The sequence below is a fragment of the Xiphias gladius genome, chromosome 23, assembly GCF_016859285.1.
Source record: "Xiphias gladius isolate SHS-SW01 ecotype Sanya breed wild chromosome 23, ASM1685928v1, whole genome shotgun sequence".
NCBI lineage: Eukaryota > Metazoa > Chordata > Actinopteri > Istiophoriformes > Xiphiidae > Xiphias > Xiphias gladius.
Window position 1 is genome coordinate 16,678,783 of NC_053422.1, and position 18,411 is coordinate 16,697,193.

Genomic DNA, 18,411 nt, shown 5'->3' on the forward strand with positions numbered 1-18,411 from the left:
AGTTAAATGTTGACCTTCAAACTGGACTGTCTGGACACATTCACATGTCTCACAAGGACTTTTTGAAGCATAGTGTGAGCGTTGCTTTTCAGCACCTAGCACAAGTGCTTCTGTTATTCCGTAAATGACGACCTAAGCCTATGATCAGAATGACACAATAGTCAATAACACCAACATCACATAAACCGACATCATCAAAAATCTTTGAAAGTGAACTGTGGACTCAGGATTTACACTGCAATCAGCATGATACATTTCCAATTCAGCTGGTTTCTGTGTTGGAAACAGTTATCCAGAGACTTTGTTGTGCTAAACTGTCCTTATGCCCTTTTCCCCCATAAGTACAAATAAGCAGTTTACATGTAGCACCATCATCCTATTAAAAGATCTATCTACCTGTCAATCACTTTGGCTCGTTGACATGTCAACATGTTGTTTTGTTGTTTTTTTATAGGTTTTTTGTAATAAGTTGACATCCTTCTCTCAATATAATGTAGTCCAGTACAACAGTTCCAGTAACTATCACCTCAGTAATAAATATATCATTTAAATTGAAACTGACCATTATGAATGTCATAAACGTAGATATTGTGGCAGGTCTATTCTATTGGATAGTTTTATGTTGTACAGTTGTATCTTAGAAAGTGGCCTCTAATTGTATAGTAGTTAGTATAGTATCAGTGTTATGTTTGTCACAGGTATAAAAATTTGTCTGTGATGGTAATGTATGAATAAATAAAAAACAAACAAAAAAAAACAGAAAAATAGAGGAACAATAATTAGAGAAATTAAAGAACTGAGGGAGTAAAGAAATTATCTACAGGAAGAAGATTACGTGGGTTTTTTCTTGGGCTAAAATTATTTTGTAAGCAATGAGACCATTGAATTAAGTTCCCTTTTCACCTCCACACATACAGTTTTCACAGCTATTGTTCTGAGGCTGATCACTAACAGGAGCCCTTTCAAACTAGTGTCAGCTCCTTTAAATAGAGTTGTCTGAAAGCTGCAGACTGGGTCAGAGGCTGAAGACTGAGGAGACATGGAAGCTTTGGTCGGACTGTTCCTGATGCTGCTCGGAGTCTCTCATGGTGACCTGTTCAATGTTTTTCATGCAGCACTTTGTAATATTGTAATATTTGATTTAATATATCAACAACATGCTTTGTGATGTTGCATTTCTATTGAGCAATGGGATCACGTATAGTCATTTTTATCAATAAAATCAGCTGTGATGATCAGTTGAACGCTACAGTAATTTCACTTTCACATGAACATGCACTTACAGTGAATACAGAAATTATGAAAGATGAATCGATTAAATCATCACACCTGCTTTAAACTATGACAGTGAGCCAGCCTGCGCGACACCAGGAGGCTGAAACTGAAGTAGCTAAATGGAATTCAACCATCATTAATTTCATTATTTATGCCAGTGCTTTTCCTACTGTGATATGTCTAAATGTTCTCTGTTAAAAGGGCTTTGTTTTCAGGGAAAATAGCACTGTAATGCTCAGTTGCACAACAATGAACGCCTCTGTTTTAGGTGAATATTTACATATGTCTAAAACATAGTCATGGTCATTGTGGCAACCTTTTTTTCAAACATTTCCAGGTATGGAAACCTACTGTGATGGCAGACAGAATGGAACTCAGTGTTATGGAGCTTTGGGAGGGACTGTGGTCCTCCGGCTCATGGACAGTGCCCAAGAAATATTTAGATACACGAGGAATCAAAACGTAATATTAAATTGGAGAGATAATAAGTTCAAGTCGAATCTGATATCAAACAGATCCTTCTTTACTCCCAGCAATGGAACACTTAGGATCAATAACCTGAGCAGGAATGACGGTGGTGAATATACCCTCCAAATATTTGATTCAGTGGGAAAAAGTTTAGATCGGCAGACTCTACAGTTGTCCATTCAAGGTAAATAACTTTTTTTCTGCCTGCCGTGGAATTTAGTAACATGGATAGACCACATCCATCTCATATGCTATTGATAAACACATCTCATATGTTACATAGATCTATATTCTGTGCGAGCCCTGTTCTGTATTAGAAACTGTGAAGAATGACCAAGATTTAGTTACAATATCAATGTTACAACAATTTCCCTCAGCTCCTGTGTCCTCTGTCCTGCTGGTCTCTGAGTGTCTGTCCCAGGGAGAGATGAAGGTGTCCTGCTCCTCTGAGGGAGGAGACAGTCCTCAGTACAGCTGGACTCTGGATGGACGCACACTGACAGACGCTGAGCTCCTCTCTGGAAATCATGAGACTAACAACATCACTCTGAAACAAGACGTCTCAGGGCGCCTGGTCTGCTCAGTCAGGAACTCCGTCAGTAGTGTCTCCGAAGTAGAAAGCATATCTAGCTGTGGTGAGTGAGAACATGAGTTGAAAACAGCTCGATGGTGTTGACACTGATGTTTCTGATCACTCTGGACATCCGCTTTGGTTGATCTGTTTGTTTTCCCCACAGGCTTCATCTTCATCAACTGCACCTTATCCAATGGGACACACATATCAAAGTGGGTGTTAGCAGCCAGTAACACACTGTGTATTGAGCCGACAACAGCCCCTACCACGATCACAAATCCTACTAAAAGTAAGGAGACTGGCATCACAGTGTCAGTTAAACCCTCCACTAAAATCGCGACCTCCAGTCAAACTGTGACTTCCTCCGGCAGAGGTGACTCATGGTACATTGGTAAGTGAAAACTAACTCGCTTGTCAGAGCCCTAAACTGACATGTGATTTTTGTCTCTCTGTTGAAACAGATCCCTCCCTGCTCATATGTGGTTTGCAAGCAGCTGTGGCAGTTCTTTCTATAACTGGGATAGCCGTCTATTTTGCTTGGAAGAAAAAGAAGTACAAGAAAGCTGCCGTCCCACGAACGATGGCGTATCCAGAGAACTCTGTGTTGATGGTTGAAATGAGAAGTTCTGCACCTGAACTTTAACTTTCTGAAACCAACATTTTAGTGGCGTCTCTCTTTCTGTGACGGCTCAAGTGTCTTTTATGGGTGTGACAATGTTGTTTGGAGTGAAAATTCTCTCCTGTTTTTATTCGTTACAAAACTACTTCTGCCTACTGTGTTGACGGCTCGTCAGCTCACTATGAATACTTTTCCTTTTTAGGTGCATCACTACCTTTGGAGAGTGATAAAACACCCGGAGTCCCACAGCTCCAGCTGTGATCGCAGAACGGTTAATGCATTTGTCGTAAATGTATAGTTGATCTATTATAAAATACCCTTTTCTTTCATGACCACTGACTTAGATCACAGAACACAGACAAGTTTAATGGTAAGTCTGTGTATGTTGTCAGCTTTCCGGTTTAAAAATCTGTTTATCCTAAAGCAAAATGTTTTCGATGTAAATAAAACTTATGGCATCATATTAGCAGTGCAACTCATTTTGATGCCCATATCATCACTGTACAGTGAAAACAATGTTTATCCAAATTTGGTGATTTTGAATTTTTCAATTAAACTGAAAGATGAAATATTTTATGGGTTGGGAACAGGATTCTTTCACTTCTTCATGTGAATCAACCATTTTACAACACACTGGATTATCCAAAAAATGAATTGTCACAAAACACAAATGGGGAAAGTTTTCTTGGAAGAGAAAAGTTGATGTTTTGGAAATACATGGTTTTCACTTTTTTAATTTGTACTTCAAGTAGTAGCTATGTATATTTTAAAAAATGGGGACTTTTAATCCATGTTTTTTTTTTAACAATGTGTATCGAAGCCCAAACTGTATTTTTACACCATTATAATTTACAGGTATATCCACACGTATGAATAAAGTGTTTATCTCAGAGAAGATTGAGTCCTGTAAATGATAGTCTTGTGTTTTTTCGCATGTGATTACAATCACACGTGTACAGCACATCTGTTTTGCTTCCCAGTTTACCAAACAGTGATGACATAAAACCTTTCAGAGCATTAAAAAGCCAGGGCTTTAATGTAGGTGCTCCCTTGCGTTGTCGTGTATTCAAAAGCCTGTCAGTCGGTCAGTGCTGTGTGATGCGCCGTCAGTCGGTTCAGGTAAGCTCCCCTTCTCCGGACAATTTTTTTTCGTGACGGACTGCGCCTTTAATGGCTGCTGCGAGCTGAGCAGAGCTCCCGGGACTCCTGCTCGGTTTCAGCAGGTGCGAGGTTTCCCTCTACTGGCTTTACAGAGGCGTCACCGTTGCTCGTAGATCGCTCTGCATCCAACAAAGCCCACTGCTGAGAACGCGCAAACATTTCGGGAAAAAAAACAGCGACACGTGGAAATAATATCTGCACGAGAAATACGTTGCACCATCTACAGCAGCTGTTACTGCCTCGAGAGGCTTCCCTGAGGCAGCCTGCCTCTCCAGACACCGCGTCTCCATATCTGCCTCATTATTGCTGCAAGTGCAGTGTCGGAAAAGACCTTTAAATATTTTAAGCCATTTGCCTTCGGCCAGTTTTTTGCCGATGGACGGGCGAGAGAGCGGAGGGTGAGAGGATCGATGCAACGGGCACGTTTCCGACCAGGAACAGTCCGGAGAAACGGGACGAGTTTCCCGGGTACATGTCTGAACACCCTGGGGGCGTGTCTCCACCGCAGCTGAGGAACTGAAATAACCAGGCGGTGGCGAATCATCTACTTCCTTTGCCGCGCAGCGAAGGGCAGCGCAACCATAGCTGGGGCCGAACATTTCAGAAAGCAACATCGTCAAGAAGCTTTCGGCGTGACCTTCGTCTCGACAGCTTGCAGACGTCCGGCTCAGATAATATAACACATTTCCAAACCAGCCGGCAGCCGCGAAGACCATTGACCGTCCAGGGACTTGCTAGTGCTAAACTGGCCTGTTACACATTTTAAGTACGAATAAGCAGCCCAGATGTTGAACGCTGGTCATCGCCAGGTCTCAGTTTTAATCGCAGAATTTCGCTTCTCATACTTGGTCGGTTCATTTGAAAGAGTCGGCGTAGTGCTTCCTTTCTTTCTTTTAGCCGTTGGACATAATCCTCTGAAAGTCGAAACTGCAATCATCCGACTGTAGATTGGTTTTGACAAAGGAACAAAGAGTAGGAGAACTTTGGGCGGTCTTATGAAGATAGTATTGAAAGGACAGTAAACAACACAAAACAAAAAGTCAACAAATAAAGGCAAAAAAGGCATTAACTGTCCAGTAATCATGTCTGAGGCTGTACTATGCTGTTTTACCACTGTATCAAGGGGTTAAAGTTGTGTAAAATAATAATAATAATATTCCAATAATTCCTATTGCATTATTACTGCAGTGTTAAAATGTTCAAAATCACATTATACAAAGTCAAATTCATGTTCACATTTATTCAATTTGCTTAACTTTGTGTTAGTGGATCATATGTGTTTTCAAGTATTTAACCATTTATACGTCAGTGGTGTCTATGTTTATCTAAAAATGTCCTTAAGTGGCTTTGAAGGTGAACTGAACATTATTCTCCATTATGTAAATCCCATACCAAAAATTCTAGCTTTCTTTTACATAATTTGTACACGTTTTTCTGTACTTTAAAACCTTTTTTTTTCTTTTGAATATCTGAATACTTCATTGTTTGAACCAGAATTTAAAATACAGTTTTGTGTCTAAATATTTTCTATGTGCTCATCATGCTGTTGTAACAATGACCTGCTAGTGGGTTTGGGGCAGTTTGAGAGGTTGAGACAGCATGTCGCGCTGTGCATTTTGATGGAATTGATATTGTTATTATATGGACATATAACAATCTGTAATTCTTAATTTGTTGGAACATGGCCATCTTGCTGTCTTAAATCGTCTTTCAGGATTTAAGACACCATCCATCACACACACCAAAGCCCACTTTTTGTAAGCTAAAGGGGAAGTGAAACTAGTATGACTTCCTGTTTTCCTCTCTGCCGTCAAAAAGATGAATACAAGAACGCTCCACTTGATCAACATTTTCACAGATTCTCCTCTGAGGCAGATCACTGACAGGACACACTCCAGGCGGTTCAGAGCCAGAAACACATGTCTGCTTTTGGGTGAAATAGAGAGAGTTGTCTGAAAGCTGCAGACTGGGTCAGCGGCTGAAGACTGAGGAGACATGGAAGCTTTGGTCGGACTGTTCCTGATGCTGCTCGGAGTCTCTCATGGTGACCTGTTCAATGTTTTTCATGCAGCACTTTGTAATATTGTAATATTTGATTTAATATATCAACAACATGCTTTGTGACGTTGCATTTCTATTGAGCAATGGGATCACGTATAGTCATTTTTATCAATAAAATCAGCTGTGATGATCAGTTGAACGCTACAGTAATTTCACTTTCACATGAACATGCACTTACAGTGAATACAGAAATTATGAAAGATGAATCGATTAAATCATGCTTTAAACCATGACAGTGAGCCAGCCTGCACGACACCAGGAAGCTGAAACTGAAGCAGCTAAATGGAATTCAACCATCATTAATTTCATTATTTATGCCAGTGCTTTTCCTACTGTGATATGTCTAAATGTCCTCCGTTAAAAGGGCTTTGTTTTCAGGGAAAATAGCACTGTAATGCTCAGCTGCACAACAATGAACGCCTCTGTTTTAGGTGAATATTTACATATGTCTAAAACATAGTCATGGTCATTGTGGTAGATGGAATGATCAAAACTGTGATATTTACGGTTTTCTATTAAAACCTTTTTTTCAAACATTTCCAGGTATGGAAACCTACTGTGATGGCAGACAGAATGGAACTCAGTGTTATGGAGCTTTGGGAGGGACTGTGGTCCTCCGGCTGATGGACAGTGCCCCAGAAATATTTAGATACTGGAGGAATCAAAACGTAATATTAAATTGGAGCGATAACAAGTTCAAGTCGAATCTGATATCAAACAGATCCTTCTTTACTCCCAGCAATGGAACACTTAGGATCAATAACCTGAGCAGGAATGACGGTAGTGAATATACCCTCGACATATATGATTCAGGGGGAAAACTTTTAGATCGGCGGACTCTACAGTTGTCCATTCAAGGTAAATAACTTTTTTTCTGCCTGCCGTGGAATTTAGTAACATTGATAGACCACATCCATCTCATATGCTATTGATAAATATATCTCATATGTTACATATATCTATATTCTGTGCGAGCCCTGTTCTGTATTAGAAACTGTGAAGAATGACCAAGATTTAGTTACAATATCAATGTTACAACAATTTCCCTCAGCTCCTGTGTCCTCTGTCCTGCTGGTCTCTGAGTGTCTGTCCCAGGGAGAGATGAAGGTGTCCTGCTCCTCTGAGGGAGGAGACAGTCCTCAGTACAGCTGGACTCTGGATGGACGCACACTGACAGACGCTGAGCTCCTCTCTGGAAATCATGAGACTAACAACATCACTCTGAAACAAGACGTCTCAGGGCGCCTGGTCTGCTCAGTCAGGAACTCCGTCAGTAGTGTCTCCGAAGTAGAAAGCATATCTAGCTGTGGTGAGTGAGAACATGAGTTGAAAACAGCTCGATGGTGTTGACACTGATGTTTCTGATCACTCTGGACATCCGCTTTGGTTGATCTGTTTCTTTTCCCCACAGGCTTCATCTTCATCAACTGCACCTTATCCAATGGGACACACATATCACAGTGGGTGTTAGCAGCCAGTAACACACTGTGTATTGAGCCGACAACAGCCCCTACCACGATCACAAATCCTACTAAAAGTAAGGAGACTGGAATCACAGTGTCAGTTAAACCCTCCACTAATATTTCAACCTCCAGTCAAACTGTGACTTCCTCTGGCAGAGCTGACCCATGGTTCATTAGTAAGTGAAAACTAACCCTGCTGCAGTGGATTCATTACTGTCATTTTCCCTTGGTTTTTCTTCAACTGTCTTCAAAAACACCAGTAGTGTTAACGATCTGTGTGACTTTTGTGTCTTTTATTTACTGTAACAGAAAATTTACCACTAATGGCTGGTGTACTCTCAGCACTGGTATTTCTCGTATTGCTCGGGGGTGCAGTCATTTATACTCAGGAGAAAATGAAAAGGAACAAAGCTACAGGTACAAAACAACACTTCCCTTTTCCTTACTCACTGCATTCTTATGGTTTCTTTGGTCTATTTATAAATCTAAAGAATAGTTTGAACAATTTCTTTAATAATCCACTGTTATCACTAAGTATATCTCTTCATGCCACATTAAGTATGATGTGTTTGTGCCACTTCCACTTTCCACTCTGCAGAGGAAGCAGATGAGCAGGAATTAACCTATGCAGAGGTCAGGATCGTGCAGCGGCAGGGATTGAAGGTGCAGCAGAGGGCAGAGGTGGAGGTGGAGTATGGCCAAGTCAAGTATTCAGAGCAACCTCGGCAGACTGTCGTACCAACAGGAGATGATTGTGTGTACGCCAAGGTCCATAAAAGCAGTTGATTTGAAGTGTTCAGTTTTTAAATGAAAGCTGCAGCACTTAAGGCAGATAGAGTGAGGAGGTGTTTGTCAAGATGCGTACAGGACTTTCACTTTAATTTAATGTTATTTCCTAAAAGAAAAATACATATATGATTTTTTTACTTTAAAGTACTTCTGCTTTTTGACTGGGCATCAAATCATTTAGTCTTAGGTGACTATTTACACCAGTTTATTAGCATATTTGCTTGTAATTCATTGTTAACACTGTAAACTTGCAATAATGATAGCAAAAATTTCTCTACAATTTATTTAGCTTTATTACTCTACAGTGATTGGCAGACATGAACAGTAACCTATGTTGTACTCTGAATAAGTGTCATCAGTACGTTTATGTTGGTCAATCAACTTTTAACTTAATGTCACAGTGAAAAAGTTTGCATTTACTTAAATTTAAAATGTATTTATTAAACAAATGTGGATGGATTAGTTGAGGGTCAGAGTATATTAAATAAACTCTGGTATAGTGTGCATTGCAAAAATTGATTTATTATAACAGTTTGGTGCTCTGTGTGTGTGTTTGGTAACCTTACCTGGCATAGCATTTTAAATAGGCATCAATCCAAATAATCCACTAGCACTGTATCTGTGAAGCTAACATGCAAAGAGGATGAGATGGTTTCCAAGAGCCAGCACACCAGCCACAGACAGCGATAGTCACGACTCTCCTGCTACTATGGCAAACATCGCACCAATAGCAAATCTTGGCAAACGAGAGAGTAAGCTGAATGTCCGTGGGCAAGTAATTTATCGTTGCTTGCTAACTAACCAGTTGAGATTGGCTATCAGAAACATTAGCAAACAGGACAAATCTATACCGACCTACTGGCTCTGGGAAACACGGCAAAACTTATGTTTTACGCACCTGTCCAGTAGAAACAGAGCGACCTCTGCATCCATCTTCAGGCCTTTCAACTGTCGGCATGAAACCTCGCCGAGGTTGACGTGGCTCTTCCCCCTCGTCTGATCACAGCACTTCTTTTTCGCTTTTTGATCTTCTGACCTTCTCCTCCTTGGCTGTTTCTCGGCTATCTCTCCTTCTTGACAAATGCAAATATTTTGTGGAGATTTACCATTTGTCGCTGCAAGTGGTCCTCTCTTCTCGTCTCCTTGTCCTGTGCACAAGCACAGACGCCCCCTTTTGCTGATTGGCTGGGGTAGTCGGTCCGAGCTAATTTGTTTGTTTCCCATTTACAGAACCAGGGCCTTTTAGGAACACTGCATTTTTTTCAGCACACACACAGAATGGACAGCTAGCGGGTTGGAGGAGGTATTTGCTGAATTTGACAAAAAGTTTATTGGATTAGAAATCTTACTCTTACTAACTCTACCTTTAAGATATCGCTTTAATGCAGTGATCAGTTTGAATGGGTTGTGTAGTTTTAAAATTGCAGCTTAATGCTATTAAGTCAGGGATAGCCTAAAAGTTAGTTAATTTTTGTGTTTTACTAGATGCAGAAATAAAAGACATAAAATATTTTAATAACTAATTAAACTTTGTCTCAGATTTGCTTGCAACTACAATATATTCAGTTGCCTCTGAAATTTAAAATGGTTACACTTACACTTACTTATAACTTAATACAGTGATTTAGCAGCAGAAGACAAACATATTTTAAAAGAGTGTGTTGTTCACGTAGTTCTTCTTCAGGTTGTTATATGTATACTAGTAGTCCAAGAAGAAATGGACTGAACAACTTGTGTGTTTATCTTTTGACACCATCAGGTTGCCTTTTCTATATTAAGTTCAGTGTGTTTCGTATGTTTTTGTGGCTTCCAGTTTTGAACGTACCTGACGCAACAGAAAAGTAGATTTCAGCTGTATTAACAGGATTTCCGTGATCTGCCACTGACTCCTCTGCACATTCAAGATGCAAGATTCAAAGGTTATGTTGTTTGAACATGTGACAAATAAAAACTTTGAACCTTGATTGTGCAGAGGTTGATCACTACACATAAAACAGCAAAATTCACATTTGAACTTACTCAAAGTAGTCAGTCTTAAACAGACAGTAATTCACAAGAAATTTTAAACTTTTTAATTGTGGAATGAAGTCTCTTGCATCAAGAAACTATACTTATTGTTGTTAAGTTGAATTCTTGACTCTTAGGTTACAGGAGAATGTACAGAGCGACTCATAGTGAACATTTTGGAGACAACAACTTTTATATTGTGAAAGCTCTAAACAGGTGCAGGTTAAGGCTAAAGACTATCATGTACCAACAGTCTCTTGGTGGGGGTGTGGACTGGGTCAGGCAGTGTATGGTCACTGTTTTCTCAGCTCAGTTTCACCCTCTAAGACCCATTTACATAAAAGACCATTTTTACAGAATGACATTAATAAATTATATTTAATTTGTTTGCATTTTTCTGAGCACATCGTATACATTTTTTCACTTCTGTTTTAAGTGATATATATCTGTATATCTATAGATATTTTTTTGTTAATTTTTTGAACATTTTTGAAAGTAAGGTAACACGCTGTGCTTTAAGTTGTTTATTGTTTAATTAAAGATGGTTACATGTTCGGTCTGGTTTGTTAGTTGGGGTTAAAGGTTGACAACCCTGGACTACTATTCAGCTGATTCACAGTGTCATAAAATTGGTGTTTATGCTTCATGATAGTTGTAGTGTCCATAAACAACCAACCGAGATCCTTTTTAAATTGAACCCTCTTGTCGAAAAACAGCTGAACTTCTAAAAGACATAATCTACTGAGCAAATAACTGACAACCAAAGACAGTGTTTAATAAACCTGCTCCAATAATCCAGGATCATTTTACCATGTGACCAGTCAGCCAGTTCTACTTTGTTAAATATAATAACTGTGTGGGTAAGAAATAACTGAGTATTGTTTCAGATGTTAAGCTTTTATTATGTGCATGACAAAGTAAATCAAAAGAGATTAGGCTATTGCACCTGAACTCTTGATAGGTTTGGTTGAACCACAATTAAACATTCATTTTTTCCCTCATAAAAACCAGATGATTTGATCATTGCTGTCACACTTTCATGTGATGTTACCTTGCCATGCCAAAGCCATTTAAATATAAAATCCAGACTTCTGAGTGGTGCCAGTTCTTGGGTATGTCAGTATTTCTATGACGATATCTTGCAGGTGACATATAATTTAATATTCAAAGAATTTATCAAAAATCAAAATTATTTTTGATTCAGTACTTCTTTAATTTAATTTAATGAATATATTAGTTCAGTCATTTTGTTGGCAGGTAGAGCTTTATACCATTGGTACATTTCTTCATTGTTGCCTAAAGTTATGAAGAACCTTTTCTCTGTGGAAACGTTTCAGAAGATTATGGTGCAATGAAAGCAAACAGACCCACAGCTGGGGACCATGGTTGGTGCTAATGAACAGAGAATACAACCTCATCGATAAACCTCAGTGCGGAGCTTTTTTATAAAATGTGCAGCAAAGTGCCTTTTACAAACATCTAAACCACCATAATCCTCACCTTCAACATATGAAGACACAAAGAAACTACTATGATTGACCAGTGCTGAAAGAGAGAACAGGGACATGTTCACTGCCCACACTGCATAAATACATGAGTTGCGCAAAGTTGGTTTTACAGCGGTTTATTTTTAAAGTTTTTGTAACCCTTGGTTGACTGTGGTTGGGCTGAAATTTACACTGCTACATTTGCCACTTTTCCTGCCACTTCTTTAAAGTGATGTAAAAAGAGGAACAAGCATGTTATAATTTCTTACATGTTCATAGTTTAGTTCATACTTTAAAACGTACGTTTTATTTTCATGTGTGTATGAAATGTTATTTTTCATACATGCGTAAGTCCCAAAAGACTAGTGAAGCACAGACTTTTTTTTCATTTGAAATTAATGAATTCCTGCTTAGCAGTAGAGTGACTATAGATCATGAGACATGTAGTTGACCTATCTGCAGCTGTCAGGATGTGGTAGGATGTGGCATGTTTAATTTTAAAGACGTTTGTTATCAGTGCCTTAAAATAGAAAAAAATATTTTCTCACCAAATGTGATTTTATGTAATATTTTACACCTGTTTAACAAAAAATGCCACCTGTGTTCATACCAAAATCTCTCTTTTACTTTTCAGAACTTTGGTATAACATATTCTTACTCTATTTCCCATACATGGTAAGAAAGAGATGAATTAGTGACATTTTACTTCCCCAAAGTATAAGCAGAAGGGCTGGTTTTGAGATATCGACAGAGGCTGCTGTAGCCATTTTATTCATTTACTCAAGCATGATTTTTAGACTTATTTCCTCATGCGGTTGGAGCAAAAAAGATAGAAGAAAAACAGACACACTATTCCTCTTTTCTGACTCAAGAGCAATTCAACATGCCTTTACGTTAAATAAAAAGATTTTCTGAAACATTATGTCATTGTTATCGGTTGTTAAACGCTGCACGTATGTTTGATAAAGGGCACGTTAAAGTCCTATGTCGAGCAAACACCCAGTAGAGATGATCAGTACAAAAGCTAAGTAGTGTTTGTTATTATAAAAGGCAAAAGGTGCAGCATTATAACATTGTGTTGATGTGAATCATCTTCATTCATTCTGTGGTAAACTTATAAAAAACAAAACTCTATGTACACATCAGATACTCCATCAGTCTTTCATATGAAATCCACCTAGTATTCCTCTGATATTGCATCGGACAAAATATTGCTGCTGGGGCTGGTGGTAATATGGACGTCGGCGGGTCCACCTAGTACAGGTGGGGTGGGTGTAGTTGTGGAGGCCTGCTGAGAATGCTGCTGCTTCTTCCTGTTGATTTTCCTCTCTTTGGCACGTCGGTTCTGAAACCAGATCTTCACCTGCAACGCAGATAAACACAAACACAAGATATCAACATCACAAACATATTTACTAGGTAGATGAATATTAATAAAAGCAGCAAGTAATTATGAATGACCCTTTTTCATATTTTCCATTCAACTACATCTCGCAGCTTTGTTCTCTTAAGTGGGAGATTCTTTGTGACAAACTTTAATGATTTTTCTTTTTGTGCTAACTTTTTCATTTGCTCTGCCGCATCTACTTCTGCTCGAGTTAGTCATTTCCAACTTTCCCAGAATTACAAGATGATTAAATAATAATAATAATAATAAAAATAATAAAATAAAATAAAATAATAATAACAATAATAGCATCTTGAAAGCAAGAGTGCAGGTTTCACCATTAACACTACTTATGTGAAATGCCTTGTTTGGCCACGTGACATTACTAATAAGGCTGGTTTCTCCAAATGGAACGGCTAAAGAAGTTTCTGCTAATGCGTGCTGTGTTAGTGTTAACTCTACATGAGGGAACTAAATTAACAACTAAAAATAACAACAATCATGTGAATCACGTGAAAAAAAGAATTAATCATTGGTTGACTCTGGTTGTTCCTAACTTTACATGGCTACATTTGAAATTTTTCTTGCCACATCTTTAAAGTGACTTACAGGAACAGGAACAAGTGCGTTACAATTTCTCACATGTATATCATATAAGTTCAAACACTGCCCCCTCTTCGTCTCAAACAGGCATGAAAACAGAAACAGGAGGGGTGAACGAAAACAAACCAAAGTGGGTTTCTTAGACAGAAAGGCAAAATGGAGGCTGTCACCTCATTCTGTCACATCTCCCATGTTGACAAATATTTTTCTGCCTTACTACACACCTTATATGACACTCTTTGATTTGTAGCAAGCTTTCTTAACACTTCCAGTCATCATCATTTAATACATCTCCCTCGGGACTATGTAACTTGTCAGAGAGGAAACAGCAGATTCTGTCTCTTTCAAAGGAAAATTTGATTTCATAATTGGCAAAAAGTGTTTTTGCTTGGTCCATTACACTCTGGGGTTTTGGTGCCACTGCCTCACTTTCTCTGGTATGACCAGTAACTTACCCAGTTACCAGTAACTGCTGTAACTGCTCCTGTAATTGCAACAGTGGCTGCTGTTCAGCACGAGTTACATAATTTGATGACATTTTTTTAACTACTTAACAGCTTTTACTGGAGCTTTTGACTGCATCTTGCAGTCTTCCTCGGCAGATAGATGTACTGTAGTTGAATGCTCAGGAAACTACTCAGTGGAGCATGATTTAAAAATTTGAATGTTTTTGAGAGTTTTCAAGATCAAGAATGAACTTTTGTGCTCAAAAGTTGCATAGTCTTGCCTTATGTGACAGAGGAAACACAGATAAAATAACCTTACCATCTCTTAAAATCGCTAATTGCTATCTAAGAATGTTTAAGAATTTGGGGTTGATTTTTCCTTTATATTCACGCCTGTCTTTTTCAGTTATGTTCCTTCGATTCTCACCTGCTCTGCATCGAAACCCTTCCTGTACGTCCTCCCATTTCTCTAACTCCTACCTTTCTACCCTTAACATTACTATGCTCCTGGCCTCTCACCTGTCTCTCGGAGAGGCTCAGTGCCATTGACAGCTCGGTCTTCCTCCTCATGGTGATGTAGCGGTTGTACTGAAACTCCTTTTCCAGCTCCAGACGTTGGTGGTCAGTGTACACCACCCTGTACTTGTCCTTAGTGCGAGTCTTCCCTCCTAAATCACACAGAAAACAATCCTGAATTAGTACAACAATCACTACAAGTTTGGATGATTGACTGACTGAGTGAATGTAGCTAAATAATGTTTTATCCATTCCTGTGTATTTGTTTGTTTTCATTCCTACCTGTCATGGAAACAAGAATGATTACAATGTCAGTGACTCGTGTAGATTGAGTCGTTGCCAAACAGATGACTAATGTGAAGACGTCTGGTGCCAAGTTCAAGTTCAGGCGCCACTTAAAGCCTCATCAACTCTATTAATCACACTAACTATAACTAATGTAAAGACTCCCCACTGCATTGCATCACTGCTTCTCCTTATCGCTGTGAGTGGTGTTTACATAGGTGTTTACACAGGCAGCTATTCATTGACATACATGTTCTCACACACACACACACACACACACACACACACACACACACACACACACACACACACACACACACACACACACACACACACTCTTAGGAAAGGGTGAGTCAGAGTTATTGATCTGAAATCTTGACCATGTGACAGCATCGATCGAGGCACACCAACACACATGGACACACACACACACACACTGACATCAGTAAGGCCTGAGGGTTCGCCTTTAGAGGAGGTTTGACTTCTGCGGACTTCCTGCAGTTGCCCGCGTTATCTTGCCGGTTTGTTACCCTTCACCCACCCAGTGGACAGAGAGGGTGGGGAGCGACACCTCTGCAGATTCCACTGTTAGTTATGCGCTGACATCTTACACCGTGCTGGCGGAAGGGAGAAGTGAAAAGCTTGATGAATGTGTGTGCAGTCTGGTTTGAGTCTGTATGTGATGAAATTGTTCCTGTCAGTAAAAATGTGTTTTACTGCATCCGTCCTCTGCACTCTCACTCAACTACTAGGGTTTAGTTTGTCATGTGACTGCGACGAAGCCCATATCTAGTTACCAGTAATTATGTTTGTCTGTCATCCTCAATCGTAGGGTGACCCTTTTCCTTTCTGTTTTCGACATTTGTGATAACTGATTTGTGATCAGCGACAAGATGACAACTTCAGCTAAGAGTATTGTCTACTTCAAAGAAGCCATAGCTTTTCTCAGCTTAATCAATCTGGCATTTTTAATTATATCTGAACATGGATTATTTATCATAGTCTAATGCAGCATTTGATCGCACAGTACAGCCTACCACAAGCCAAAAATATTGACCTCTAAGGCTGTATCCATTATGTATGTTATGGTCAAGTCCCACCTGAAACGGGCGGTCTGATGGATTCATTCAGTCTCCTCCTGCAGTTGAAAGGGTCCTGTCCAGAGATGAAGCTGTACGGGGTGAACGACCCCCCTCCAGCGGCGGTGGGCGTACCGCTCAGCTCCGGGGAGGTGAAGCCGACCTGTCCGGCGCTGGGGCTCGACCCCGGGAAGCTGTAGGGATACTCCTCCCGAGGTGGGTAAATGGGGTTCCAGGCACTCGTCGACGGGTCGCCGACTCCCGGGACGTGATGATAGCCGGTGAAGTCATACGGAGGAGGAATGTACTGACTGTTCACTGACAGAGCCTGAGCCGGGTGTCTGGCCGACTGTGAGCTGGGGTACATCCCGGTGTCCTCGTCCGACAGGTTGGGTGACTCTCAGGTTAAACTCTGGTGTCTCAAACCTCCTGGCGCATGTTAGGCCTCCGTGTTTGTTCCCGGCAGGCTCCGGAACTCTGCTTCCACAGTCTAAGGTCCAGGCTTATTACTGCCGGCCTACCTGTGCAGTAAGACTACACACCTTTATAGATTTACTGCCAAGGAGTTCAAAAGTATCCTCATGACGTCACGGTTTACCTGCGGCCCACCCGCCTGCTCGTCCAGGCGAGGTGAGGGCATTGACCCCAATTTACCCGGTCTGCCCTGTGGATCCCTTTGGATAGGGCCATCATGTAAGGTGTGCGTGTAACGTACATGTGCACGCTCGTCTGCACGTATGCAGGGTTTACGCGATATCGTATGCACTAAAGTATGAACTGCCTCGGTGGTGGAAGAGGTTTATTAAAAGCAATAACACAGTGTCGAAAATATTCAAAATCTCACTCTGCCTAAGTAAAAGCACACATAAAAACATGTAGTATTATTATTATCAGAGCAGAGGTATTAATTAGGCATTAGTATGGCCTTATCAGGTCAGCAGGTCAGTGGCCAGGATTCTAAAAGGATCATGAGTCCGGATTTCGCATTGCACATCTATTCCTTCATTCAACTTTTTGCTATTATTTTCTGTAAATGTTTTCTCCTTAAATTAAGTTTTGAAAGCTTTTCTACACAGCCAGGCATGTAATTATGGTGGACACTAAGTTCCTTTAATTGTAATTTCTGTAGCCTTTTGCCTTGAATACAGTCAAATCTTAGAATATGTACAATGAAGAAATATCAGAACCAGCCTTATAAAAATAAACACGTGCAGTATGTGTGTAACAGGAGAATATAAACTTATTTTGATGTCATGTGGTGTCCCAAATTCCCAGGAATACTGCAGAGAACGTGACCTCCTTGCCCTCAGTGGTAGATATGGCCTTGCTTGTCAGTGATAAATATTGTATTAGTATTAATATTATTGGATTGTTATTATTGATTCACTACTGTGTGAGCAATATTTTAATGTTGTGGCTATATTAAGGTGGAGCTAATTTGAATTGATTCATATACAGATGGGCAGCTTAAAGTGACACATTTTACAATCTAATCATATATTTTAAATGTGAAAGTCTATAAAGTGGTAACTGAAGTGAAATATGAAGTATAAAGACAAGAGGCACAACGGGATTTTACTCAAGTAAAATACAAGTACCTCATAAGTGTACTTCTGCCACCACTGAGCCAACTCATAGTTTAATTTAAGTACTTGAATAAAGGTAATCAGGTACATTTCACCTGTGAGTAGGCCTAATATACTGTATGTGCAACAAAATAGGTGTTGTGGACAAATTTGTACCCCCTTAAATGTCTCCCATTAACTGTTTAGTTTAAACAAAAGACATTATAGCCGACTTCCTGTTTTCAGTCTCCCAAAAACAGCTTGACTTCAGTAAGATATTGTCTTTTTTATTATTATTTTCCTCAGCATACTTGCTTAAAATGCAGTAAGACAAATTTGATATTATTTTATGAAGTTATTGTTTATGGTGTAGTCGGGGAAAAAAAGATAACAGTAAGTTTATAATTGCATTATATATGATTTCCCTTTGAAAAATACCCGTATTCAGTTCTTTCTTCAATATATAGTCCGCTATAATATATGGAAAATACAGAAATTGGTCATTCAAATCAAGTTTAAAGTAAAACGAAGGTAAGTAGGTCTATTATCCACTACATCCCTGCTTAAAACAACCACAGGAGGGCAGCAAAAACCTAAAAACTGGCAGGTAATTTACCAGTTCTGAA

The 18,411-nt window shown here is 39.6% G+C and overlaps 3 protein-coding genes and 1 long non-coding RNA gene across 5 annotated transcripts; 2 read left to right on the forward strand and 2 right to left on the reverse strand.

Annotated features, from left to right (window-relative positions):
* Window positions 1-922: 922 nt before the first annotated feature.
* On the forward strand, window positions 923-9,311 carry LOC120785150 (T-cell surface antigen CD2-like). Of its 2 annotated transcripts, XM_040119579.1 has the most exons (7): window positions 923-1,051; window positions 6,105-6,141; window positions 6,702-7,016; window positions 7,210-7,467; window positions 7,570-7,797; window positions 7,931-8,038; window positions 8,220-9,311. In XM_040119579.1, the coding sequence occupies exons 1-7, from the start codon at window positions 1,040-1,042 to the stop codon at window positions 8,405-8,407; spliced, it is 1,146 nt and encodes a 381-aa protein (XP_039975513.1). In that variant the 5' UTR covers window positions 923-1,039; the 3' UTR covers window positions 8,408-9,311. The 2 variants fall into 2 exon arrangements, with proteins under 2 accessions (XP_039975513.1, XP_039975514.1); XM_040119580.1 differs by lacking the exon at window positions 923-1,051 and having other exon boundaries at window positions 4,142-6,141; window positions 7,570-7,695.
* LOC120785151 lies at window positions 1,937-3,930 on the forward strand. Its single transcript, XM_040119581.1, has 3 exons — window positions 1,937-2,378; window positions 2,481-2,708; window positions 2,779-3,930. The coding sequence occupies exons 1-3, from the start codon at window positions 2,099-2,101 to the stop codon at window positions 2,958-2,960; spliced, it is 690 nt and encodes a 229-aa protein (XP_039975515.1). The 5' UTR covers window positions 1,937-2,098; the 3' UTR covers window positions 2,961-3,930.
* LOC120785154 lies at window positions 7,462-10,304 on the reverse strand. Its single transcript, XR_005706559.1, has 3 exons — window positions 10,236-10,304; window positions 9,309-9,720; window positions 7,462-7,591 (listed from the first exon to the last, which is right to left on the reverse strand). It is a non-coding gene; the product is annotated as an uncharacterized LOC120785154 (long non-coding RNA).
* Window positions 10,305-10,733: 429 nt separating this feature from the next.
* On the reverse strand, window positions 10,734-16,714 carry cdx1a (caudal type homeobox 1a). The gene is made up of 3 exons (XM_040119582.1): window positions 16,242-16,714; window positions 14,860-15,008; window positions 10,734-13,267 (listed from the first exon to the last, which is right to left on the reverse strand). Exons 1-3 carry the CDS (start codon window positions 16,585-16,587, stop codon window positions 13,082-13,084), a joined length of 681 nt encoding a protein of 226 aa, XP_039975516.1. The 5' UTR covers window positions 16,588-16,714; the 3' UTR covers window positions 10,734-13,081.
* Between the last annotated feature and the right edge of the window lie 1,697 nt (window positions 16,715-18,411).

Bases quoted from the DNA above. Each gene is read 5' to 3' on its own strand.
- cdx1a (XM_040119582.1), bottom strand. From the start codon at position 16,587: ATGTACCCCAGCTCACAGTCGGCCAGACACCCGGCTCAGGCTCTGTCA. The intron at 15,009-16,241 runs GTGGGACTTGAC...TGTGTGATTTAG, and splicing joins CATCAGACCGCCCGTTTCAG to GAGGGAAGACTCGCACTAAG. The intron at 13,268-14,859 runs GTGAGAGGCCAG...TCTGCGTTGCAG, and splicing joins TGAGCCTCTCCGAGAGACAG to GTGAAGATCTGGTTTCAGAA.
- LOC120785151 (XM_040119581.1), top strand. From the start codon at position 2,099: ATGTTACAACAATTTCCCTCAGCTCCTGTGTCCTCTGTCCTGCTGGTC. The intron at 2,379-2,480 runs GTGAGTGAGAAC...TTTTCCCCACAG, and splicing joins AGAAAGCATATCTAGCTGTG to GCTTCATCTTCATCAACTGC. The intron at 2,709-2,778 runs GTAAGTGAAAAC...CTGTTGAAACAG, and splicing joins AGGTGACTCATGGTACATTG to ATCCCTCCCTGCTCATATGT.
- LOC120785150 (XM_040119579.1), top strand. The intron at 7,798-7,930 runs GTAAGTGAAAAC...TTACTGTAACAG, and splicing joins AGCTGACCCATGGTTCATTA to AAAATTTACCACTAATGGCT. The intron at 8,039-8,219 runs GTACAAAACAAC...TCCACTCTGCAG, and splicing joins GAAAAGGAACAAAGCTACAG to AGGAAGCAGATGAGCAGGAA.